The 22,539-nt window shown below is 46.0% G+C and overlaps 2 protein-coding genes across 3 annotated transcripts in view; both read right to left on the bottom strand.

Moving 5' to 3' along the window:
* Nucleotides 1-4,286, bottom strand: part of LOC139177244 (zinc finger protein 549-like) — a 16,842-nt gene extending 12,556 nt beyond the window's left edge. The window contains exon 1 of the mRNA XM_070771893.1: nt 4,224-4,286. The gene's annotated coding sequence lies outside the window, so the exon portion shown is untranslated. The remainder of the gene's footprint in view (nt 1-4,223) is intronic.
* Nucleotides 311-22,485, bottom strand: ZNF550 (zinc finger protein 550). 2 transcript variants are annotated; one of them, XM_070771888.1, is made up of 5 exons: nt 22,324-22,460; nt 19,913-20,126; nt 19,453-19,579; nt 18,560-18,655; nt 311-10,153 (listed from the first exon to the last, which is right to left on the bottom strand). In XM_070771888.1, exons 2-5 carry the CDS (start codon nt 19,955-19,957, stop codon nt 9,147-9,149), a joined length of 1,275 nt encoding a protein of 424 aa, XP_070627989.1. In that variant the 5' UTR covers nt 19,958-20,126; nt 22,324-22,460; the 3' UTR covers nt 311-9,146. The 2 variants fall into 2 exon arrangements, with proteins under 2 accessions (XP_070627989.1, XP_070627990.1); XM_070771889.1 differs by lacking the exon at nt 19,913-20,126 and having other exon boundaries at nt 22,324-22,485.
* Between the last annotated feature and the right edge of the window lie 54 nt (nt 22,486-22,539).

Below are 22,539 nucleotides of genomic sequence, written 5' to 3' on the forward strand. Positions count from 1 at the left end.
CTAGAGGGAGGTAACCTGTGGGATAAGTTGCAGACGTTCTTGCAGAGTCCTTGGAATATTTGCAGGTTGGTCCAGATCAAAAGTTCATGGTTTCACAAGATGGGGAGGTACAGGAGACCCACAATTAAAAGCCTCCTATGGAGAAGGAAATGGCAACCCACTCCAGTACAGAGGAGCCTGGCGGACTGCAGTTCATGGGGTTAAATGACTGAGAACGCATGCATGAGGGTGGAAGGAGATTGGGTTGGTAGCAATAAACTGGTAGAATTAAAAAAAACACAAAAAACACAAAAAACACCCTAAATCCAGGTTAAAAGCCCTTTGACATAAATGAGTCCACTTTATTTCACATTTCCGAACATTACTGAGTTGTCATGCCTTACAGTTTTCAAAGCAAATATAAATGTTTTCACAGTATATACACAAACTATATGAAAATAGCAGGCTTGAAAAAAAACCACATAAAAACTGAAACAAGAAAACACTTAAGATACTGAGCTATTTATAAATTTTTTAATATATAAATAAGTAAATTCAACAAGTACTACAAATTAACGAGGAAAAGACTGAAAATCTTCAAAGACAAAATTCTCGTATGCCACTTGAGATCAGAATTACAAAACACATGAACATTAAAAAAAAATTATTTTATTTTTCATTAGGAAAAGGAAAAGGCAACCAATCAGATTGATGAGACCTAAGTAAGTGTGATATTATCTAATGTCGGTAACACTACAGAAATTAATAAATATCATAAACCTTCATTAGGTTATCTATTAAAATTATTTTGCAAAAAGCATTTAGTACTACATAGCTCAGGTGGTAAAGAATCTGCCTGCAATGCAGGAGACCCCAGTTCGATTCCTGGGTCGGGAAGATCCCCTGGAGAAGGGAATAGCTACCCATTCCAGTATTCTGGCCTGGAGAATTTCAGGGACTGTATAGTCCATGGGGTCACAAAGAGTCAGACACGACTGATCAACTTTCACTTTCACTTTTCATCATTTCCCCAAACCAAGGAAAGCCGACGTTCACTCTCACTACTGTTACTTTAAACCTTTGTTCCTTTGTGCAAACTTCCATTGATATATGCGCCGCATAAACCCGTGTACCAATCAGAAAACACGTCAGGTATTTCTAAGTAGCCTTGCTATACCTGTCAAAAGCATCAAAAAAGAAGGAAGAGTTTCAAGAATGGAATGTAAAACTTAAGTTTGAAAATTCAGACCATATCAGTTCAGTTCAGTCACTCAGTCATGTCCGACTCTTTGCCACCCCATGAATTGCAGCACTCCAAGCCTCCCTGTCCATCACCAACTCCCGGAGTTCACCCAAACTCACGTCCATTGAGTCAGTGATGCCATCCAGCCATCTCATCCTCTGTCATCCCCTTCTCCTCCTGCCCCCAATCCCTCCCAGCATCAGGGTCTTTTCTAATGAGTCAACTCTTCACATCAGGTGGCCAAAGTACTGGAGTTTCTGCTTTAGCATCAGTCCTTCCAAAGGACACCCAGGACTGATCTCCTTTAGGATGGACTGGTTGGATCTGCTTGCAGGCCAAGGGACTCTCAAGAGTCTTCTCCAACACCACAGTTCAAAAGCATCAATTCTTCAGCGCTCAGCTTTCTTCACAGTCCAACTCTCACACCTATACATGACCACTGGAAAAACCATAGCCTTGACTAGATGGACGTTTATTGCAAAGTAATATCTCTGCTTTTGAATATGCTATCTAGGTTGGTCATAACTTTCCTTTCAAGGAGTAAGCGTCTTTTAATTTCATGGCTGCAATCACCATCAGACCATATAAATCTATATAAATAGATTCCTTGCAGAGAAAGGCAACTTGCAGGATAAAACTGTTAATATCTTTTGTACCACAGCTAAGTGCACAAAATATGATATTGACATGAAAATGAGACAAACCAGCCAGCATGAAGGAAACCCCATGGACTTAACTATGGGAAATTTTAAGTTTCAAACCAAATGACAGTGCTAGACTTTAACCTGCTTAATAATGACTTAAATATTTAAAAATCCACTTATATTGATACAGATTAACGGGCAACTCACTTGGGAAGCTGAATTTCAAAGTAGAATGCCAACGACTATGGAAAATTGAAGGAAGACTTCTCTGGTGATCCAGTGGCTAATACTCTGTGCTCCCAGTGCAGGGTGCCTGGGTTCAACCCCTGGTCAAGGAACTCGATTCCATATGCTGCATGTCACAACTAGGACCCAGTGCCGTCAAATAAATAAATAAGAAAACTGATGGAATCTGAAAGTCATCAGCGGTGGCTAAAACTAAGGGATGAAATATTGATATGGATCAGTGTATTTACAAAGTTTCAAAATACCTTCTGAATATTTATTGGAAAGGAAAATAGTAATTCTAAAGTCAAGAACACAAACTTAAATAAGTGCCTAAAATGAATATAAACATTGAGAGGCATGGACATCACATGCCTCCTGATAAGAAGTACTGTGAAATATAACATATCACTCCTGTGGTTTCTCTGTTAAATAATACAGAGGTGAAATACAATCATTAGGGAACATCAGAAAAATAAAAGGAAATTTTACAAAATAAATGACCTATATTTGTCCAGATAATCGAGTCTAAGGAACTCAGTGAAACACTGATAAACTGTTTCATTAAAGGAATGCAGAGGGTAATGATAACTAAATGTAACATGCAATTTTGAATTTGGTCACAGACCAGGAAAAATGCTAAGGGACAATATTGGGATGAATGATGACATTTGAATATGGACTATGGATTAGATAATAGTATTGGGAGTCCCTGGTGGTCCAGTGGTTAGGACTGTGTGACTCCACTGCAGGGGGCACAGGTCTGAGCCCTGGTTGGGTAACTAGGATCCTACAAGCCATTTAACATGGCCCAATTTTTTTTTTTTAATTAGTATTTTATCAATATTGAACTTCCTGATTATGATACTACTCTAACATAAAATGTGCTCTTAGGTATAACATACAGTGAAGTATTCACTTGTACAGAGGCAAAATACTTCCAAATTAAACGCAAATTGCTCAGAAATACACAATAGTGTGTACGTGGAGACAATGATCAAGAAAAAGGTGCCAAACAGATACTTGTTTAACCTGGGTAAAATTTATGCAAGAATGTCTTTTGCTATTCTTGCAACTTTTCTAAGTTTGAAGCTATATGAAAAATTAAAAAAAAATCATATAATCAATTCAAAAGATGCATAAAGTATAACTTGATGCTAATTCACCCATTTTTTAAAAGCAAAATATAGACTGGATTTCCTTAAACATCTAATCTATAAAAAAATTCTACAACATATACCATATACATGATGTTATATTTCTCTTAAGATCAGGGACTAAAGAAATATAATTGGTATCTTCTCTGTCTTTCAGCAGTACTCCATGGGAACTACTTAATTCTATATGAGAAAAAAATATATATGTATATATATATATATTTGCATTAGAAAGGAAGACATAAACTGTCTTCTCTCACCTTGAAATATGTGCTAGAATGTTACCATCCATCTTAGTCCTAATGTGAAGTCTACTGATATTGGAAATTGTCTGTGCCCCCTGCAGTAGAAGTGTGGAACCTTAACCACTGGACTGCCAAGGTAGTCCTTGTATGGCTCAATTTTTAAGTTAGTACTGATTAAAAAAACCCTTCAGGACAAATTTTAAGCACTCACATCCAATGCCAGAGCAAAGAAGTGAGTTCATGGTTCCAACTGTGAAACCCACATAAACATACCTACATGTTTACATCTGGACTCACCTAACATCCCTGGCACTTCTATTAAGAAACAAACAAACAAACAAAAAAAACTTCACACAAACAAGACTGGACAAGGAGACTCCTTCCCCTTTACAGTCATCTTAACTCAGATGTGTTTTATTTTACTGAATGGCTCAGATGGTATAGAATCTGCCTGCAGTGCAGGAGACCCGGATTTGATCCCTGGATCAGGAAGATTCCCCTGGAGAAGGGAATGGCTACCCACTCCAGTGTTCTTGCCTGGAGAATCCCATGGACAGAGGAGCCGGGTGGACTACAGTCCATGGGGTCACAGAGAGTCAGACATGACTGAGAGACTAACTCTTTCACTCTTTCCGTAGAAAGCTGCAGAGAGGGGACTTGGAAATGTCTGGTCCTCTCCCCAGGATTAGAGAGCCTGAAACAGCAGAAAGAGGAAAACACTAGTACTCACCTCAGAAGGTCACACCTGTACAGGACGATCACCTTGCTGTCAAGAGACAATAAAGAAAACAAACACACCGACAAACCACATTCAATACATCAGGCAGTGTGGCCCTTCAAAGACGTTGCAGATGAAGCCATTTCTGTTTCAAATCCTACAATGTCTCCCCACTTCATTTAGAGTCAAAGCCAAGACCCTCATAGTGTTATGCAGTGTTTGCCTGCAAACAGAACCCCAAACCTCTCTGAAATAATCTCCTGTTATTCCCTCTTCATCACTGATTCAGGTGCATAACCTCCCTGATATGCCTCAAACATTCCAGGATATATTCCAGCCAGAAAACCCTTGAACTGGACATTCCCTCTATGTGGAGAAAATTTCTCCTGATACCCACAGAGCCTGTGCCTTCTCTTCCAAGTCTTTGTATAACAGCCACCTTCCTGAAGATGTCCCAACTTTGTTTGATACACTTATGACCTGTCCTTATCCCCTCATAGCTTGGTGTGTATGGTTCAACTTACCCTGCTCCAGTTTTTTCCTTCAGTAATACTTATCACCATCCAGTTTTTTACAGTTTATCATGCTGTTTATGTTACCTCTGCAGGGCAAGATTTTTTTTTTCAACTTTTTTGGTTCAATGATGCCTTTCAAGTGCCCAGAACAGTGATTTAGGCATCTAAGTGAAAAAAGAATGATTAAAAAAAACCCACCTGAGAATGGAATCAAGAAAGAGCGACGCAGTAGGAAGCGGGAGAGAGGTTCAAGAGGGAGGGGACACATGTATACCTACGGCTAGTTCATGCCGATGTATGGTAGAAACAGACACAATATTGTAAAGGAATCATCCGCCAATTAAAAATAAATAAATAAATACAATTTTTTTTTTTTTTAAAGAGAGTTGGGGGAGGGAAGATAAATTGTGTGATTAGGATTAAGATACACAAACTACTATATATAAAATAGATAGCCAAGAACAACCTACTGTATAGTACAAGGAGCTATACTCAATATTTTGTAATAACCTGCAAGGAAAAATAATCTGAAAAAGAATGAATGTATGTATATGAATAATTAAATCACTTTTCTGTACATCTGAAACACAACATTGAAAATCAACTATATTCCAATAAAAATAAAGCCCCTAAGTGATGTGGATCAATTTATTTTCCACATTGCTAAATATCTTTAAAAAGACCCTGGTGAAGACTGAAAATGCAGTCTACTAACAGCCTTGAGTAACTGATTTGCATGCAACTTCTTTTCACTGAGGTTTGATGAATTTTGGAGTGAATTTCCCTAAATACACTAGCTGTTGCTATTTTTGCAAAATGTGTGCATGTTAATAAATGTACTTATTTTTAAACTTAAAAACATAAGAAGAGTGAGAGTATTGGGCATTTAGAACCAGACAAACAAATATATTTATTAGAAAAAAAAATTCAAAAGCCTTTTGGGTGCAGATTTAATGTGGTGATCCTTATGCGGACCATTTTCTCCTTAAATATACATTATAAACACTGACATGACCAGATGGTCAACACCGAAATCAGATTGATTATATTCTTTGCAGCCAAAGATGGAGAAGCTCTATACAGTCAGCAAAAACAAGACCAGGAGCTGACTGTGGCTCAGATCATGAATTCCTTATTGCCAAATTCAGACTTAAATTGAAGAAAGTAGGGAAAACCACTAGACCATTTAGGTATGACCTAAATCAAATCCCTTATGATTATACAGTGGAAATGAGAAATAGATTTAAGGGACTAGATCTGATAGATAGAGTGCCTGATGAACTATGGACTGAGGTTTGTGACATTGTACAGGAGACAGGGATTAGGACCATCCCCATGGAAAAGAAATGCAAAAAAGCAAAATGGCTGTCTGGGGAGGCCTTACAAACAGCTGTGAAAAGAAGAGAAGCGAAAATCAAAGGAGAAAAGGAAAGATATACCCATCTGAATGCAGAGTTCCAAAGAATAGCAAGAAGAGAAAAGAAAGCCTTCCTCAGCGATCAATGCAAAGAAATAGAGGAAAACAACAGAATGGGAAAGACTAGACATCTCTTCAAGAAAATTAGAGATACCAAGGGAACATTTCATGCAAAGATGGGCTCAATAAAGGACAGAAATGGTATGCACCTAACAGAAGCAGAAGATATTAAGAAGAGGTGGCAAGAATACACAGAAGAACTGTACAAACAAGATCATCACAACCAAGATAATCACGATGGTGTGATCACTGACCTAGAGCCAGACATCCTGGAATGGGAAGTCAAGTGGGCCTTAGAAAGCATCACTACAAACAAAGCTAGTGGAGGTGATGGAATTCCAGTTGAGCTACTTCAAATCCTGAAAGATGATGCTGTGAAAGTGCTGCATTCAATATGCCAGCAAATTTAGAAAACTCAGCAGTGGCCACAGGACTGCAAAAGGTCCGTTTTCATTCCAATCCCAAAGAAAGGCAATACCAAAGAATGCTCAAACTACCGCATAATGCACTCATCTCACACGCTAGTAAAGTAATGCTCAAAATTCTCCAAGCCAGGCTTCAGCAACACGTGAACCGTGAACTTCCAGTTATTCAAGCTGGTTTTAGAAAAGGCAGAGGAACCAGAGACCAAATTGCCAACATCCGCTGGATCACAGAAAAAGCAAGAGAGTTCCAGAAAAACATCTACTTCTGCTTTATTGACTATGCCAAAGCCTTTGACTGTGTGGATCACAATAAACTGTGGAAAATTCTGAAAGAGATGGGAATACCAGACCACCTGACCTGCCTCTTGAGAAACCTATATGCAGGTCAGGAAGCAACAGTTAGGACTGGACATGGAACAACAGACTGGTTCCAAATAGGAAAAGGAGTACGTCAAGGCTGTATATTGTCACCCTGCTTATTTCACTTCTATGCAGAGTACATCATGAGAAACGCTGGACTGGAAGAAGCACAAGCTGGAATCAAGATTGCCAGGAGAAATATCAATAACCTCAGATATGCAGATGACACCACCCTTATGGCAGAAAGTGAAGAGGAACTAAAAAGACTCTTGATGAAAGTGAAAGAGAGTGAAAAAGTTGGCTTAAAGCTCAACATTCAGAAAATGAAGATCATGGCATCTGATTCCATCACTTCATGGCAAATAGATGGGGAAACAGTGGAAACAGTGTCAGACTTTATTTTTTGGGGCTCCAAAATCACTGCGGATGGTGATTGCAGCCATGAAATTAAAAGACACTTACTCCTTGGAAGAAAAGTTATGACCAACCTAGATAGCATATTCAAAAGCAGAGACATTACTTTGCCAACAAAGGTCCGTCTACTCAAGGCTATGGTTTTTCCAGTGGTCATGTATGGATGTGAGAGTTGGGCTGTGAAGAAAGCTGAGCACTGAAGAATTGATGCTTTTGAACTGTGGTGTTGGAGAAGACTCTTGAGAGTCCCTTGGACTGCAACGAGATCCAACCAGTCCATTCTGAAGATCGGTCCTGGGTGTTCTTCGGAAGGAATGATGCTAAAGCTGAAACTCCAGTACTTTGGCCACCTCATGCAACGAGTTGACTCCTTGGAAAAGACTGATGCTGGGAGGGATTGGGGGCAGGAGGAGAAGGGGACGACAGAGGATGAGATGGCTGGATGGCATCACCGACTCAATGGATGTGAGTCTGAGTGAACTCCAGGAATTGGTGATGGACAGGGAGGCCTGGCGTGCTGCGATTCATGAGGTCGCAAAGAGTCGGACACGACTGAGCGACTGAACTGAACTGAATGATATTTTTAGTATTCCAATTTCTTACTAGTTCAAGTAGCTCATGACTCAAGCCTTCGTATTTCTCACAAATAATTAAGTGCCTAATGGCTGGGGACAGCAGTGAACATATAAAAATAAACGGCTGCAACCTTTTTCTCTCCCAAGTACTGCCCCTCAAAAACAGAACTAACCAAAAACAGCAGCAGCCTTGGCAGGAAAGTCTGAAAGAACTTGCAAAGGCACTTTCGTTGTTTGTGATTCCCTGGTGGCTCAGATGGGAAAGAGTCTGCCTGCAATGCAGGAGATCTGGGTTCAATCCCTGGGTCAGGAAGGTCCCTTGGAGAAGGGAATGGCCACCTACTCTAGTATTCTTGTCTGGAGAATTCTATGGACAGAGAAGCCCATGAGGTCACAAAGAGTCTGACATGACTAAGTGACGAACACTTCCACTTTTCATGTTTATAGTCTTCCTTTTCATCCCCTCCACCTCCTTGCTATTTTTCTTTTTGGCCACACTGTGGGGCTTGCAGAATCTTCGTTCCCTGACCAGGGACTGAATCCAGGCCCTGAGCAGTGAGAGCACAGAATCGCAACCCCTGGACCACATGGGAGGTGCCTTGTTGTTTTCCTTTTCAACATAATGCTGAGATTGCCTCTTAAGTGCAAACCCAAGGGAGCCCCGGGGCTGGAGGTTGCTGTACCTGAAAACGCCCCCGAGTTTGTCCCCTCTAGGCTTCGTCACAGGAAAAGCCCGAGCTCTGTGAGGTTCTGACGTGGCTCTAGCGTCACGCGTGGTGGATGACCTGACACAGAAGGTTTTCTCAAGGCAATGATCGCGTGGTTCCTCTTCACTACACCACCTCAGGTGGAAGGAGACCCTTCTCTTTGGCTCAGGTTATCTGCAGGCTGTCTCTTCCTGGTGTGTGCTCTGAAGGGGACAGAGGGGGGCCCACGGGTGCCCAGGCTTCTCACTGAGTTTCTCTACAGCCTGAATCCTCCCACGACGGGGGCTGAAGGCTCCGGATATTTACTGCGTTCACAGGTGTCTCTCCCATGTGACCGCCTGTGGGTTTGAAGAGGGGCCCAAAAAAGCCTTCTCCAGCGTTCTTTGCTGGGAAGAACTTTTCCCTCCAGCCTGGACCTCGTCCTTAGAGACCACGGGCGAGCGGCGCGTGAAGGCCGCCTTCTCAAGTGTGGACCCTCCGGTGCTGCAGGAGGTGTGACCTGCGCTTGAAGGCCTTGCCGCACTGGGCGCACTTGAAGGGCGTCTCCGGCGTATGGATGACCGAGTGCTGCAGGAGGTAGGTGCTCCGGTGGAAGGCCTTGCCGCACTGGGCGCAGGTGTAGGGCTTCTCGCCGGTGTGGACGCGCTGGTGCTGCTGCAGCTCCGAGCTGCAGCGGAAGGCCTTGGCGCACTCTGCGCACTCGTAGGGCTTCTGCCCAGTGTGGATGACGTAGTGCTGGATGAGGTGCGCTCGGCTGCTGAACGCCTTCTCACAGTCCTTGCACTCGAAGGGTTTTTCGCCGGAGTGGGTCCGATGGTGGCGGATGAAGGTGGAGCGGTGGGTGAAGGCCTTGCGGCACTGGCTGCACGTGTAGGGCTTCTCCCCGGTGTGCGCCGGCTGGTGCTGCCGGAGGTAGGACCTGCGCTTGAAGGCCTTGCCGCACTCGCCGCACTGGAATGGCTTCTCCCCGGTGTGGATGAGGTAGTGGCGGATCAGCGTGGAGCTCTGGCTGAAGGCTTTCCCACACGCGTTGCACTCATAGGGCTTCATGCCCGTGTGAATCCGCTGGTGGCGCACGAGGTACCATTTCCTGTTGAAAGCCTTCCCGCACTGCTTGCACTTGTAGAGGTGATGGCTGGGGGGGCCTTTTCCAGGTCGCTGTGGGTCACGTTCATGGAGAACATCCCCCCGAGAGACGCTCTTCTGGAACGCCCCTAAGTGCAGACCATCACCTGCCCCTAAACCGTCATCCTCAAGGCTCACCATCCCCGGATGCGCCTCCTTGCCAGCATCCATCTCTGGCGTCTCTGGAACTCTCCGCGTTTCCAAGAGCCCTTGTGGAGCCCCGGCTCGCCCCAACCTGGAGTCCCAGGAAGATCCCAGAGTCAGGCTTCCCTGGAGCAAGGCTTCCTCAGATAAAACTGGCTGAGAACTGCTTGAGTCTCTGGGCTGACATTTTGGTCTGTCACCTGGAAAGAAGCCGATACATGAAGGCGGATTTTAGTGCTGCAACAGGGAAGGAACTAAAGCAACACTTCAGTGGACAAACGAGGATGAGAGCAGCACCCCTGACACCCGCTGTAGCTTTACGCCAACATAACCTAGATTTCCAATCACCTTTTACGATCCTTGTACCTGACAGCACAAAAGGGGTGGGCCAAGGGCAAGCTGGGCTGCGAGACAGAGGACCTGGAGCAAGGGAGGGAGGACAGTTTCAATAACACTGTCTGGAGAGCATGTGCCCCGAGGATTGACGCCTTGGTTCTGTGAGAGTGCAGAAATATGCCACCTTGCGACGCTGGGAAGAAATAGCCCATCTTCCCTGAGACATGGTGTGTGTGTGTGTGTGTGTGTGCGCGCGTGCGTGCAGGCGTGCGTGCTTGGTCATGGCTGACTCTTTATGACCCCCATGGACTGTAGCCCACCAAGCTCCTCTGTGCATGGGATTTCCCAGGCAAGAATACTGAAGTGAGTTGCCATTTCCTTCTCCAGGGGGTCTTCCTGACTCAGGGGTCGAACCTACATCTCCTGTGTCTCCTATACTGGCAGGCAGAGTCTTTACCACTGTGCCACCTGGGAAGCCTGTAAGCTGGGTCCTAATGCAGACACTGGAGTTGCCAGAAAGAAGGATGGGTACTGGGTTGAAATAGAAGAGTAAGTGTGAGTAGATTCACCCCTAGAAACTGCTTAAGAATTATAAGAAAATGGAATGTTACTCAGCCATAAAAAAAGAATGAAAGCATTTACAGCAACATGGATGAACCTAGAGACGATCATACTAAGTGAAGTAAGTCAGACACAGAAAGATAAATATCATATCACTTATATGTGGAACCTAAAAAAAACCCCAAAAGATACAAATTCAACTTATTTACAAAACAGAAACAGACCCACAGACAGAAAACAAACTATGGTTACCAAAGGGGAAAGGGTGAGGAGGGAAGGATATATAGGAGTCTGGGATTACTTGATACGCACTACTATATATGAAATAGATAAACAACAAAGACCTCCTGTATAACACAGGGATTATACTCAATATCTTTCAATACCCAGTACAGGAAGAGAATCTGAAAAAGCACATATATGTGTGTATAACTCACTCACTTTGCTGTACATCTGAAACTAACACAACGGTGTAAATCAACTCTACTCCGATTTTTAAAAACAGGTGCCGAGAAGATGACCTGGGAGGTAATAAGTGTTGTCTAAGTAGCTGATGCTTCCCTGGTGGCTCAGTGGTAAAGAATCCATCTGCTAATGCAAGAGAAATGGGTTCGATCCCTGGGTCAGGAAGATCCCCTGGAGAAGGAAATGGAAACCCACTCCAGTATTCTCGCCTGGAGAATCCCACGGACAGAGGAGCCCAGCGGGCTACAGTCCATGGGGTCACAAAGAGTCAGACACGATTTACCGAGTTAACAAGAACTAAAACAAGTGGTTGATACACAGAACACTGAAAACAGTGCCTAAAAAAGAGAGAAAGAATTCCCTGGTGGTCCAGTGATTACGGCTCCATGTCCTCACTGCTGAGCACTGGGTTCAATCTCTGGAGATCCCACAAGCCTTTGTCATGTCGCCAAAAGGAAAAAAAGAGTTAGAAAAAGAAAACAGCAAGAGAAGCCTGATGAAGGCAACACTACAGGGGCGGTTACAGGAAGGGACAGTGAAAATCCCAGAAGGGGCAGAGGGACACACCGGGCCAAACGGTAGGAAACACAATTTCCCACTGCCAGGGGCAGTGATGTGGTGTCAGCAGGGAGGGCTCTGGAGCCAGAAGCCTCGGGTCCAGGTGTGGTTCGTGGGATGCTAGTTCCCTGACCAGGGATCAAACCCTTGCCGCCTGCAGTGGAAGCACACAGCTCTCGCCACTGGCCCGCCAGGGAAGTCCCTTCTCTCTTCTCTAAGTTACAATTTTCTCACCTGAGAGACGAGAAGACTGTTTCTCCAGCTGGCGTGAGGGTTAAATGAGAAAATGCCTGCAAAGCTCTTGGCACAGCTCTTGGCGCCGTATGAGTGTTTTCGGTGGTTAACTTTGTACATCAAGTTGGCCTGATGGTTGTGCCGAGCTCTTTGTCCAAATACCATTTGGCATGCTGCTGTGAAGGTACTTTGTAGGTACTACTGACAGTGAAATTCTCAGACTTTGAGAAAAGCAGGTTCCCCTTCATATGTTGGGCCAAGTCCATTAATTCGTAGCCTTCCAATCCGAAAGACAGGCAACGCCAAAGAATGCTCAAACTACCATACAATTGCACTCATCTCACATGCTAGTAGAGTAATGCTCAAAATTCTCCAAGCCAGGCTTCAGCAATACGTGAACCATGAACTTCCTGATGTTCAAGCTGGTTTTAGAAAAGGCAGAGGAACCAGAGACCAAATTGCCAACATCCGCTGGATCACAGAAAAAGCAAGAGAGTTCCACAAAAACATCTATTTCTGCTTTATTGACTATGCCAAAGCCTTTGACTGTGTGGATCACAATCAACTGTGGAAAATTCTGAAAGAGATGGGAATACCAGACCCCCTGACCTGCCTCTTCAGAAATCTGTATGCAGGTCAGGGAGCAACAGTTAGAACTGGACATGGAACAACAGACTGGTTCCAAATAGGAAAAGGAGTATGTCAAGGCTGTATATTGTCACCCTGCTTATTTAACTTCTATGCAGAGTACATCATGAGAAACGCTGGACTGGAAGACACACAAGCTGGAATCAAGATTGCCAGAAGAAATATCAATAACCTCAGATATGCAGATGACACCACCCTTATGGCAGAAAGTGAAGAGGAACTCAAAAGCCTCTTGATGAAAGTGAAAGTAGAGAGTGAAAGAGTTGGCTTCAAGCTCAACATTCAGAAAATGAAGATCATGGCATCCGGTCCCATCACTTCATGGGAAATAGATGGGGAAACAGTGGAAACAGTGTCAGACTTTATTTTTTGGGGCTCCAAAATCACTGCAGATGGTGATTGCAGCGATGAAATTAAAAGATGCTTACTCCTTGGAAGGAAAGTTATGACCAACCTAGATAGCATATTCAAAAGCAGAGACATTACTTTGCCAACAAAGGTCTGTCTAGTCAAGGCTATGGTTTTCCAGTGGTCATGTATGGATGTGAGAGTTGGACTGTGAAGAAGGCTGAGTGCCGAAGAATTGATGCTTTTGAACTATGGTGTTGGAGAAGACTCTTGAGAGTCCCTTGGACTGCAAGGAGATCCAACCAGTCCATTCTGAAGGAGATCAGCCCTGGGATTTCTTTGGAGGGAATGATGCTGAAGCTGAAACTCCAGTACTTTGGCCACCTCATGCGAAGAGTTGACTCATTGGAAAAGACTCTGATGCTGGGAGGGATTGGGGGCAGGAGGAGAAGGGGACAACAGAGGATGAGATGGCGGGATGGCATCACTGACTCGATGGACGTGAGTCTGAGTGAACTCCGGCAGTTGGTGATGGACAGGGAGGCCTGGCGTGCTGCGATTCATGAGGTCGCAAAGAGTCGGACACGACTGAGCGACTGAACTGAACTGAACTGAAGAGCAAAGACAGGGGCGGGAGGTAGGAGGGAAGGCCAAGAGGGAGGAGAGGTATGTGTGCCAATGGCTGATACATGTTAATGTATGGCGGAAGCCAACACAACATTGTAAAGCAATTATCCTCCAATTAAAAATACATAAATTCTTTTAAAAAAAGAGAGAGAGAAAAGACTGAGATGCCCTAGGAGGGAAGGAATTCTGCCTCCAGACTTAAGGCTGCAAGCATCTACTCTCCCAGCTTTCTGGCCTGCCCTGCAGATTTCAAAATCTCTTAGCTCTCACAATCATATGAAGCCAGATCAGTAGAATAGATCTCAGTGGACACATATCTCTTTTGGCTCTGATTCTGTGAAGCAGTCTAATGTCAGTATCCTCATTGCTTTAGGGGGCAGTTAGGATAACAGCAACTCCACCATCCAGGACAAGCCATCTTGTTCTACATGCCAAAGAAAGAAGCCTCAGAAGAAACCAACCTTGGTGACACCCAGCCTCGAGAAACGAAACTGCTGTTCAAGGCACCCACTCCCATCCTCAGAAAGAAACAAAGAAAATCTATCCACATTCCCGGCCCATGCACCAAAGAAAAAAAAAAAGAAAATCTATCCACAATGACAGTGTCAACAGTGGGGACCGCCATAGGAGCAGCTACTGACAAGGATGGGGACCCAGAACCGGCCACAGTCCTGGAAATATTCTAAATTTTAGGTGCAGTAAAGGATACTTCAGTTTATATGTACATTAAAAAGTAAAGCTGAAAAAAAAAAAGTGAAGGTGAAATCCCCCTCCTGGGCACATATCCAGACAAAACTCTAGTTTGAAAAGACATGAGAGAGTCAATTTTTAGGTAGGCTGATAAGAACTCTGGGGTACCTGAGGAGGAGACAGGGGTGTGGAGTCCTCAAGGAGGAGAAAAGGACAAGCTTTTCTTTTCCACATTCCTTAGTCTTAGTCATAGAAAACGTTTTTCTTTAACACGACTAAACAACTCAGCTTCAACTCTGTACTAAGGATTGTGTAACAACAATGTATTCTGCTTGAGGAGAGTTTCTCCTTCTTGAAAACCTTCTGACTAATCCTGTTCTCTTAAAATGTATATTATGGATTATGGCACAAAGTGAAGAGGAACTAAAAAGCCTCTTGATGAAAGGGAAAAAGGAGAGTGAAAAAGTTGGCTTAAAGCTCAACATTCAGAAAGTGAAGATCTTGGCATCTGGTCCCAACACTTCATGGGAAATAGATGGGGAAACAGTGGAAACAGTGTCAGACTTTATTTTTTGGGGCTCCAAAATCACTGCAGATGCTGACTGCAGCCATGAAATTAAAAGATGCTTACTCCTTGGAAGGAAAGTTATGACCAACCTAGATAGCATATTCAAAACCAGAGACATTACTTTGCCAACAAAGGTCCGTCTAGTCAAGGCTATGGTTTTTCCAGTGGTCATGTATGGATGTGAGAGTTGGGCTGTGAAGAAAGCTGAGCACCGAAGAATTGATGCTTTTGAACTGTGGTGTTGGAGAAGACTCTTGAGAGTCCCCTGGACTGCAAGGAGATCCAACCAGTCCATTCTAAAGGAGATCAGCCCTGGGTGTTCTTTGGAAGGAATGATGCTAAAGCTGAAACTCCAATACTGTGGCCACCTCATGTGAAGAGCTGACTCATTGGAAAAGACCCTGATGCTGGGAGGGATTGGGGGCAGGAGGAGAAGGGGACGACAGAGGATGAGACGGCTGGATGACATTACTGACTCGATGGAAATGAGTGTGAGTGAACTCCGGGAGTTGGTGATGGACAGGGAGGCCTGGCGTGCTGCGATTCATGGGGTCGAAAAGAGTCAGAGATGACTGAGTGACTGAACTGAACTAAAGATCTTTCTATTGTTAGTTCTAATCCTGTCATTAGTTCTATTGTTAGTCTATTGTTAGTCTAATCCTAACAGAAGCAGAAGATATTAAGAAGAGATGACAAGAATACACAGAAGAACTGTACAAAAACGATCTTCACGACCCAGATAAACACGATGGTGTGATCACTGACCTAGAGCCAGACATCCTGGAATGGGAAGTCAAGTGGGCCTTAGAAAGCATCACTACGAACAAAGCTAGTGGAGGTGGTGGAATTCCAGTTGAGCTACTTCAAATCCTGAAAGATGATGCTGTGAAAGTGCTGTACTCAATATGCCAGCAAATTTAGAAAACTCAGCAGTGGCCACAGGACTGCAAAAGGTCAGTTTTCATTCCAATCCCAAAGAAAGGCAATGCCAAAGAATGCTCAAACTACCGCATAATGCACTCATCTCACACGCTAGTAAAGTAATGCTCAAAATTCTCCGAGCCAGACTTCAGCAATATGTGAACCGTGAACTTCCTGATGTTCAAGCTGGTTTTAGAAAAGGCAGAGGAACCAGAGACCAAATTGCCAACATTCGCTGGATCATGGAAAAAGCAAGAGAGTTCCAGAAAAACATCTACCTCTGCTTTATTGACTATGCCAAAGCCTTTGACTGTGTGGATCACAATCAACTGTGGAAAATTCTGAAAGAGATGGGAATACCAGACCACCTGATCTGCCTCTTGAGAAATTTGTATGCAGCTCAGGAAGCAACAGTTAGAACTGGACATGGAACAACAGACTGGTTCCAAATAGGAAAAGGAGTACGTCAAGGCTGTATATTGTCACCCTGCTTATTTAACTTATATGCAGAGGACATCATGAGAAATGGTGGACTGGAAGAAACACAAGCTGGAATCAAGATTGCTGGGAGAAATATCAATAACCTCAGATATGCAGATGACACCACTCTTATGGCAGAAAGTGAAGAGGAACTAAAAAGACTCTTGATGAATGGGAAAGTGGGGAGTAAAAAAGTTGGCTTACAGCTCAACGTTCAGAAAAGGAAGATCATGGTATCCGGTCCCATCACTTCATGGGAAATAGATGGGGAAACAGTGGAAACAGTGTCAGACTTTATTTTTTGGGGCTCCAAAATCACTACAGATGGTGACTGCAGCCATGAAATTAAAAGACACTTAGTCCTTGGAAGGAAAGTTATGACCAACCTAGATAGCATATTCAAAAGCAGAGACATTACTTTGCCAACAAAGGTTCGTCTAGTCAAGGCTATGGTTTTTCCTGTGGTCATGTATGGATGTGAGAGTTGGACTGTGAAGAAAGCTGAGCACCAAAGAATTGATGCTTTTGAAGTGTGGTGTTGGAGAAGACTCTTGAGAGTCCCTTGGACTGCAAGGAGATCCAACCAGTCCATTCTGAAGGAGATCAGCCCTGGGATTTCTTTGGAAGGAATTATGCTGAAGCTGAAACTCCAGTAGTTTGGCCACCTCATGTGAAGAGTTGACTCATTAGAAAAGACTCTGATGCTGGGAGGGATTGGGGGCAGGAGGAGAAGGGGACGACAAAGGATGAGATGGCTGGATGGCATCACTGACTCAATGGACGTGAGTCTCCGTGAACTCTGGGATTTGGTGATGGACAGGGAGGCCTGGCGTGCTGCGATTCATGGGGTCGCAAAGAGTTGGACACAACTGAGTGACTGATCTGATCTGATCTGAATCCTGTCATCTTAAAATGCAAATTGTGGGAGCGGGTCTAGTAAGATCTTTACAACCTTGAGACATTCTTTTGCAGATCTTTTTCTTCTCTTGTATTTCTTAGTATATAAGTCCCTTTAGTATTTGTTGTAAAGCTGGTTTGGTGGCACTGAATTCTAACTTTTGCTTGTCTGAAAAGCTTTTGACTTCTCCACCAATTTTGAATGAGATGAGACATTCTTTTGATTCACTGTAATAACCAATTAAAAAGTATATAGCTCTCTTGCTAAGGCTGGCAAGAGGGGCACTCACTGTCCCGCTTCTGATATCTCTACGCCAGAAGCTTTCTCCGTCAGTTTTTCATTTTAATAAAACTCTGCTACACAAAAGCTTTTGAGTGATCAAGCCTGGTCCCTGGTCCTGAAGCTAAATCTTTGGAGGTCGTGAATGTGACATCGCTCGCCGCAGGCTGTCAGACACACCCCCGTGTCCACCGCTCACCGCAGGCTGTCAGACACACCCCCCGTGTTCACAGCGGCACTGCTCACAACAGCCAAGACACGGAAGCAGCCTGATGTCCATCGGCTGCTGAATGGATGAAGACGTGCTGCTTAAATACAGCGGAATATTACTCAGCCGTAAAAAGGATGAAATTATGCCATTTGCAGGAACACAGATGGAACCGTGTTGATCTTATGCTTTAGTGAAATAAGTCAGACAGAGAAAAACAAATGCCGTATGGTATCACTTATATGTGAAATCTAACTATACGACACAAAAGAACTTGTCTATGAAACAGAAACAGATTCACAGACGTGGAGAACAGACTTGTTGTTGCCAAGTGGGGCAGTGATGAGGGGGAAGACTGGGAGTTTGGGATCAGCAGATGCAAACTATTACATATAGGATGGATAAGCAACAAGCCCTACTGTAACACCTCGAACTATATCGGATGTTCTGGGATAAACCATAGTGGAAAAGAATATAAAGAAAGAATATACAGATGTGTGTAACTGAGTCACTTTGCTGTACAGCATAACTAGCACAACACTGGAAATCAACTGTACTCAATTTAATAGAGAAAATTAAAGAAGAAAAAAATAAGGAGGAGGCGGTGTCTGGATCTCTAAACAATGGTGTGGTCCCGAGCTGGCCAGCTGACGCACACTAAACCTCAATGTGAGAGAAACCTCCAGACCCCATGAAGGGCTTCACATGGCAGCTCAGAGGCACCGGTCCCCGCATGTTCTGAAGGCTGCCATGAGCCAAACTGGCCAGCAGCTACCAGCTCCTACCTGGGCTGGTGCTATGCGGGAGGCCTCTGGTTCCTGTCCACAGCTTCTGCCCATGCTCCAGCAGGTGGATCAGCTCTGGTTTGGGAATTGGATGCCCTGTGGATGGAGCAAGAAACAGGATACAGGTGTTTGATGAGAAGAATGAAAACCTCCACCCTGTCTGGGACTCTGTGACAGGAAAAGGAAGACCACGAATGTAGCTGCTCCCAAAGTAAATAAAGTGCTGATCTGTGACCTGGAACCAAGGGCGCACACACCACTCCAGGGCTGCCACTGCCGTAGAGGGCGGGGTTGTCTGTCTGCACAACACCTGTGCCCTTGAACGTCATCACTGGAAGCCGGCCCCACGCAGGGGCACAGGACAGGACCCTGGGAAGGGGAAGCTCCTTCCGGAACGTCTTTGATGATTCCTCTAAGTCACCCTGTGCTTCAGAACCACCCAAGGATGCCTAAGCCCAACCTTAAACCAAAAGAAACAAAATTGCTCAGGGTCACATCGAGGCATCAATAGTTCTCAAGTCCCGGGTGGCAGTGATGTCAAATGCTACGGAGGGCCTGCCTGACTCACCTTCTCTTCAGAGAACAGCCCTGCTAACTGTGGGGACGTGTGACCCCACCAGGTTGGGGCAATCAGTTTCCCAGCAGAGGAGTCAAGAACAGGGACCTCAGACTGAGCCTGAGGGTGCTGAGCACTGGGATGAGGGCTGGTGTTCAGAGGGACACTGCTTCTATCCCTCTGATCCCTGCTACATACACAGATCAGGCAGGAGGAGGAGGGGCCAGCAAACTGCAGGGCCCGTGGGGAGCAGGAAAGGTGACTCCTGTGACCTTCTGATCAGCCAGAAACCAGGAGGAGCCTGGGGTCCCCAAAGGTCTAAGAGCTGAGCACGTACCCAGGGAGACCAGGAGCCCGCAGGTCTCCAGCATCACCTCCCGGAACAGGGTCCTCTGGCCCAGGTCAAGTTGTCCCCACTCCTCCCGGGTAAAGGTCACGGCCACATCCTTGAAGGTCACCACCACCTGGAGGGTCAAACACAGCAGCACTGGTGATGTGCACTTGGGTGGGATCAGGCCTGTCACCGTGGTGCTGGTGAAGGTGCAGAGACCCAGGCCTGAATCATGAGGCCTCTGATGGCCAAGTTCTGTGCTGGGTTCAGGGGGAAGCAGATGCAGCCTTGGGACATAAAGCAGTTGTGGCTGAGAGGAAAGCCTCAGGTGCAGGAGGCCACGGGAGAGGACACAGACAGTGGTGTTCCACGAGGTCTGGGGGCAGAGGGAAGTGCTCTGGGAAAAATGCTCGAGACGTAACTCCAACAATGGCCACAGCAGCGACAGCACCGGAGCTGCCCTCACCCTGTCTGAGCGCCTGCCCAGGCGGAGGGCTTCACACGCTGACATTCAAGTGACTGCAGATCCCTTGCTCTGGGCCAGAGATCCAGGGTTCAAATGAAGAGTCTGAAGTCTGACGCTGGCAGTGTGACCGTAGGCACAACATCTTTTCATTTCTCCAAGCATCAGTGTCACCATCAACACTATGCTCATTCCCACTGTGCCGTGATTCTGAGAACTAAAGAGATAATAACAGATGCGGGAGGACCCGCACAGTGAAGTGCTCCACGTCCTTTGTGACTTTACTAATCCCCCCACAGCCCTCGAGGGAAAGGTTATCATCACCTCCCTGTCTCAGCCAGATCTCTAGGTCCAGGGAGCCCTAGAAAGTCACCCATAACCTCAGATTTAAGTTACAGAAGTAGGGAAATGCTCTGGTGGCCCAGTGGTTAGGACTCCATGCTTTCACTGCCAAAGCCCAGGGTTCGATTGTTGGTTGCGGAACTAAGATCCCACAAGCCATGTTGCATGGTTAAAAAAAAAAGGAACAGAACTGGGAACTGAACATCCATCCAGCAAAAGAAAGCAGAGAGTTATCAGAAGATGGGCAGGTGGGAGCCAGGGGTACCTCAGCCAGAAGGAAAATGGCTAGGAAAGGACTATCCTAAGAGGAGACACGAGGCACAGGGAGAGGGGAGAGATCCGGGACCAGGGCCCCAGACAAAGGGAAACGCAAGGGCAAAAGCTGCACACCAGGCAGAAATGAGTGCAGTGAGCAAGGGAAGAACGGAAGGGGGAGAAGCATGGAGGAGCCCACAGGGCAGATCCAGTACAGCCGTGTGGGCCAGGGCAGGAGACTGTATTTATCGTAGGTGTGCTGAGAGCACCTGAGTGGGAGGCTCGTTCATTCCACCATTTCCTGAGCAGCGTTTATACGCCTGGGCCATTCCAGGTCTTGGCAGAGAGCACTACAGGCGCTCGAGTTCTAGGGCTGGAAAAAGATGTTAAATGAACAACTAAATAAATGAACAACAATGTCAGAGGGACCAAAGGCTTCCAAACTCAAGGAAACCGAGCCGGAAGGTTGAGAAGGTGACCGCCTGCTTGTGACTGGGCACCAGGGAGAGCCTCTCTCAGGACAGCCGATGGGACTGAGTCTGAAATAAAGAAGGGAACCAAGTGGATGGGAAATTAACAAATAGGACGAGTCCTGACAGTGATCAGGACTGTGAAGAGGGCACTCAGGGCAATGGCTATGCAGTTACCCAGGACCTCATGTGCTTTTATGTCCAAAGGAACCCCACATTCCTGTACACCATCATACCTGACCATTTGAAAGGACTCACTCTGGCTGTAAACCAACCAAAACCCAACTGCCACTTCTGAAGTGTGTGTGTCCTGTGTCAGGCTTAGAGTGACTCTGTGAGACCCTGTGGACTGTAGCCTGCCAGGGTCTTCTGTCCATGGGATTCTCTAGGCCAGAATACTAGAGTGGGTTGCCATGCCCTCTTCCAAGGGATCTTCCCAACCTGAGGATTGAACCTACATCCCTTACATCTCCTGCACTAGCAAGCAGATTCTAGAGCCACCCGGGAAGCTTAAAGGTAAATTCCTTGGCCTTTTGGGCTCCCAGCTGGTCCTGACACCTTTTCTGTCCTAGCAGAGCAGCAATCCCCAAACTGCCGCAGGCTACTGCTGCCTCTTCCCCAGCCAAGCCCTTATCTTTATAGAGGATACAGGACAGGGAAGCCAAGGATCAGATTCCCCCAGGGATGAGCCTCTGCCATCAACACGGGCTCAGGAGGCACCTCCATGAAAAGAGAGCCAGAGTGATGCTCCCTGGACCATGCTGGGCACTTGGGAATACATGTCATCCACGTGCCTTTTCTAGTTCCCTAATCCCAGGTGGAGGAACTTTAATATAAAAGCCAAGCACAGGAACTATCCTGGCGGGCCAGTGGTTAATAATCCCCTATTCAGGGGACACCAGTTCGATCCCTGCTCGAGGAACTAGGATCTCACATGCCTCACGACTCAGCCAAAAAAAAAAAAAGTCAAGGGCAGCAACGAAAGTTACTCAAGGTCCTAGACTCGGGAAGGGGCGCGGCCTCATCACGCAGAAAAGTCTCGGGACTGTGCGGCCTGCGCTCCGCCCTGCGGGTCCTTCCACGCCACTGGAGTGGGCTTGGAGGGAGGAATTCTAGAAGGCACCTCTCTCCCTTTTACTCGGCGTCCCAGTGACTGACAGAAATAGGATCCACCGTACGGAGGCCCTACCCTGGGCTCCCACACGGAGCACAAGCGACCCTCTCCCGAGGCTCCGAGACAGTGTCCTGCAGAGGACAAGGCGACGAGACACAGGACACCGCCGTCCAGCACCGCAGTGCGCCCGGGCCACGTGGGTAGGTCCGAACGGGTGCGCGTCGTCCACTCACCGGCGCCGGGGTCAAGAGCGCCGCCATGGCACCGCGGGGAGTGCAGGATCCCGCGACCGCGCCGGCGAGCGGCGGGGCCAGACGGCTTAGCTGACCCTCCGCCAGGTCGCACAGAGGCGTACGTGGGCCTGCCTTGCTGTCCTCGCCGCTCCGTCCCCAAAGCCCGGGAAACAGTCACCAAAGACAGACAAAACCTCCCCATCAACAACCGACAGC

The sequence above is a fragment of the Bos indicus genome, chromosome 18 (genome assembly GCF_029378745.1).
Source record: "Bos indicus isolate NIAB-ARS_2022 breed Sahiwal x Tharparkar chromosome 18, NIAB-ARS_B.indTharparkar_mat_pri_1.0, whole genome shotgun sequence".
Lineage (NCBI taxonomy): Eukaryota > Metazoa > Chordata > Mammalia > Artiodactyla > Bovidae > Bos > Bos indicus.

Bases quoted from the DNA above. Each gene is read 5' to 3' on its own strand.
- ZNF550 (XM_070771888.1), bottom strand. From the start codon at position 19,957: ATGTCAGCGTGTGAAGCCCTCCGCCTGGGCAGGCGCTCAGACAGG. The intron at 18,656-19,452 runs GTACGTGCTCAG...CTCCATCCACAG, and splicing joins CGGGCTCCTGGTCTCCCTGG to GGCATCCAATTCCCAAACCA. The intron at 10,154-18,559 runs GTAGGAGCTGGT...GCTTCTTTCCAG, and splicing joins CCCGCATAGCACCAGCCCAG to GTGACAGACCAAAATGTCAG.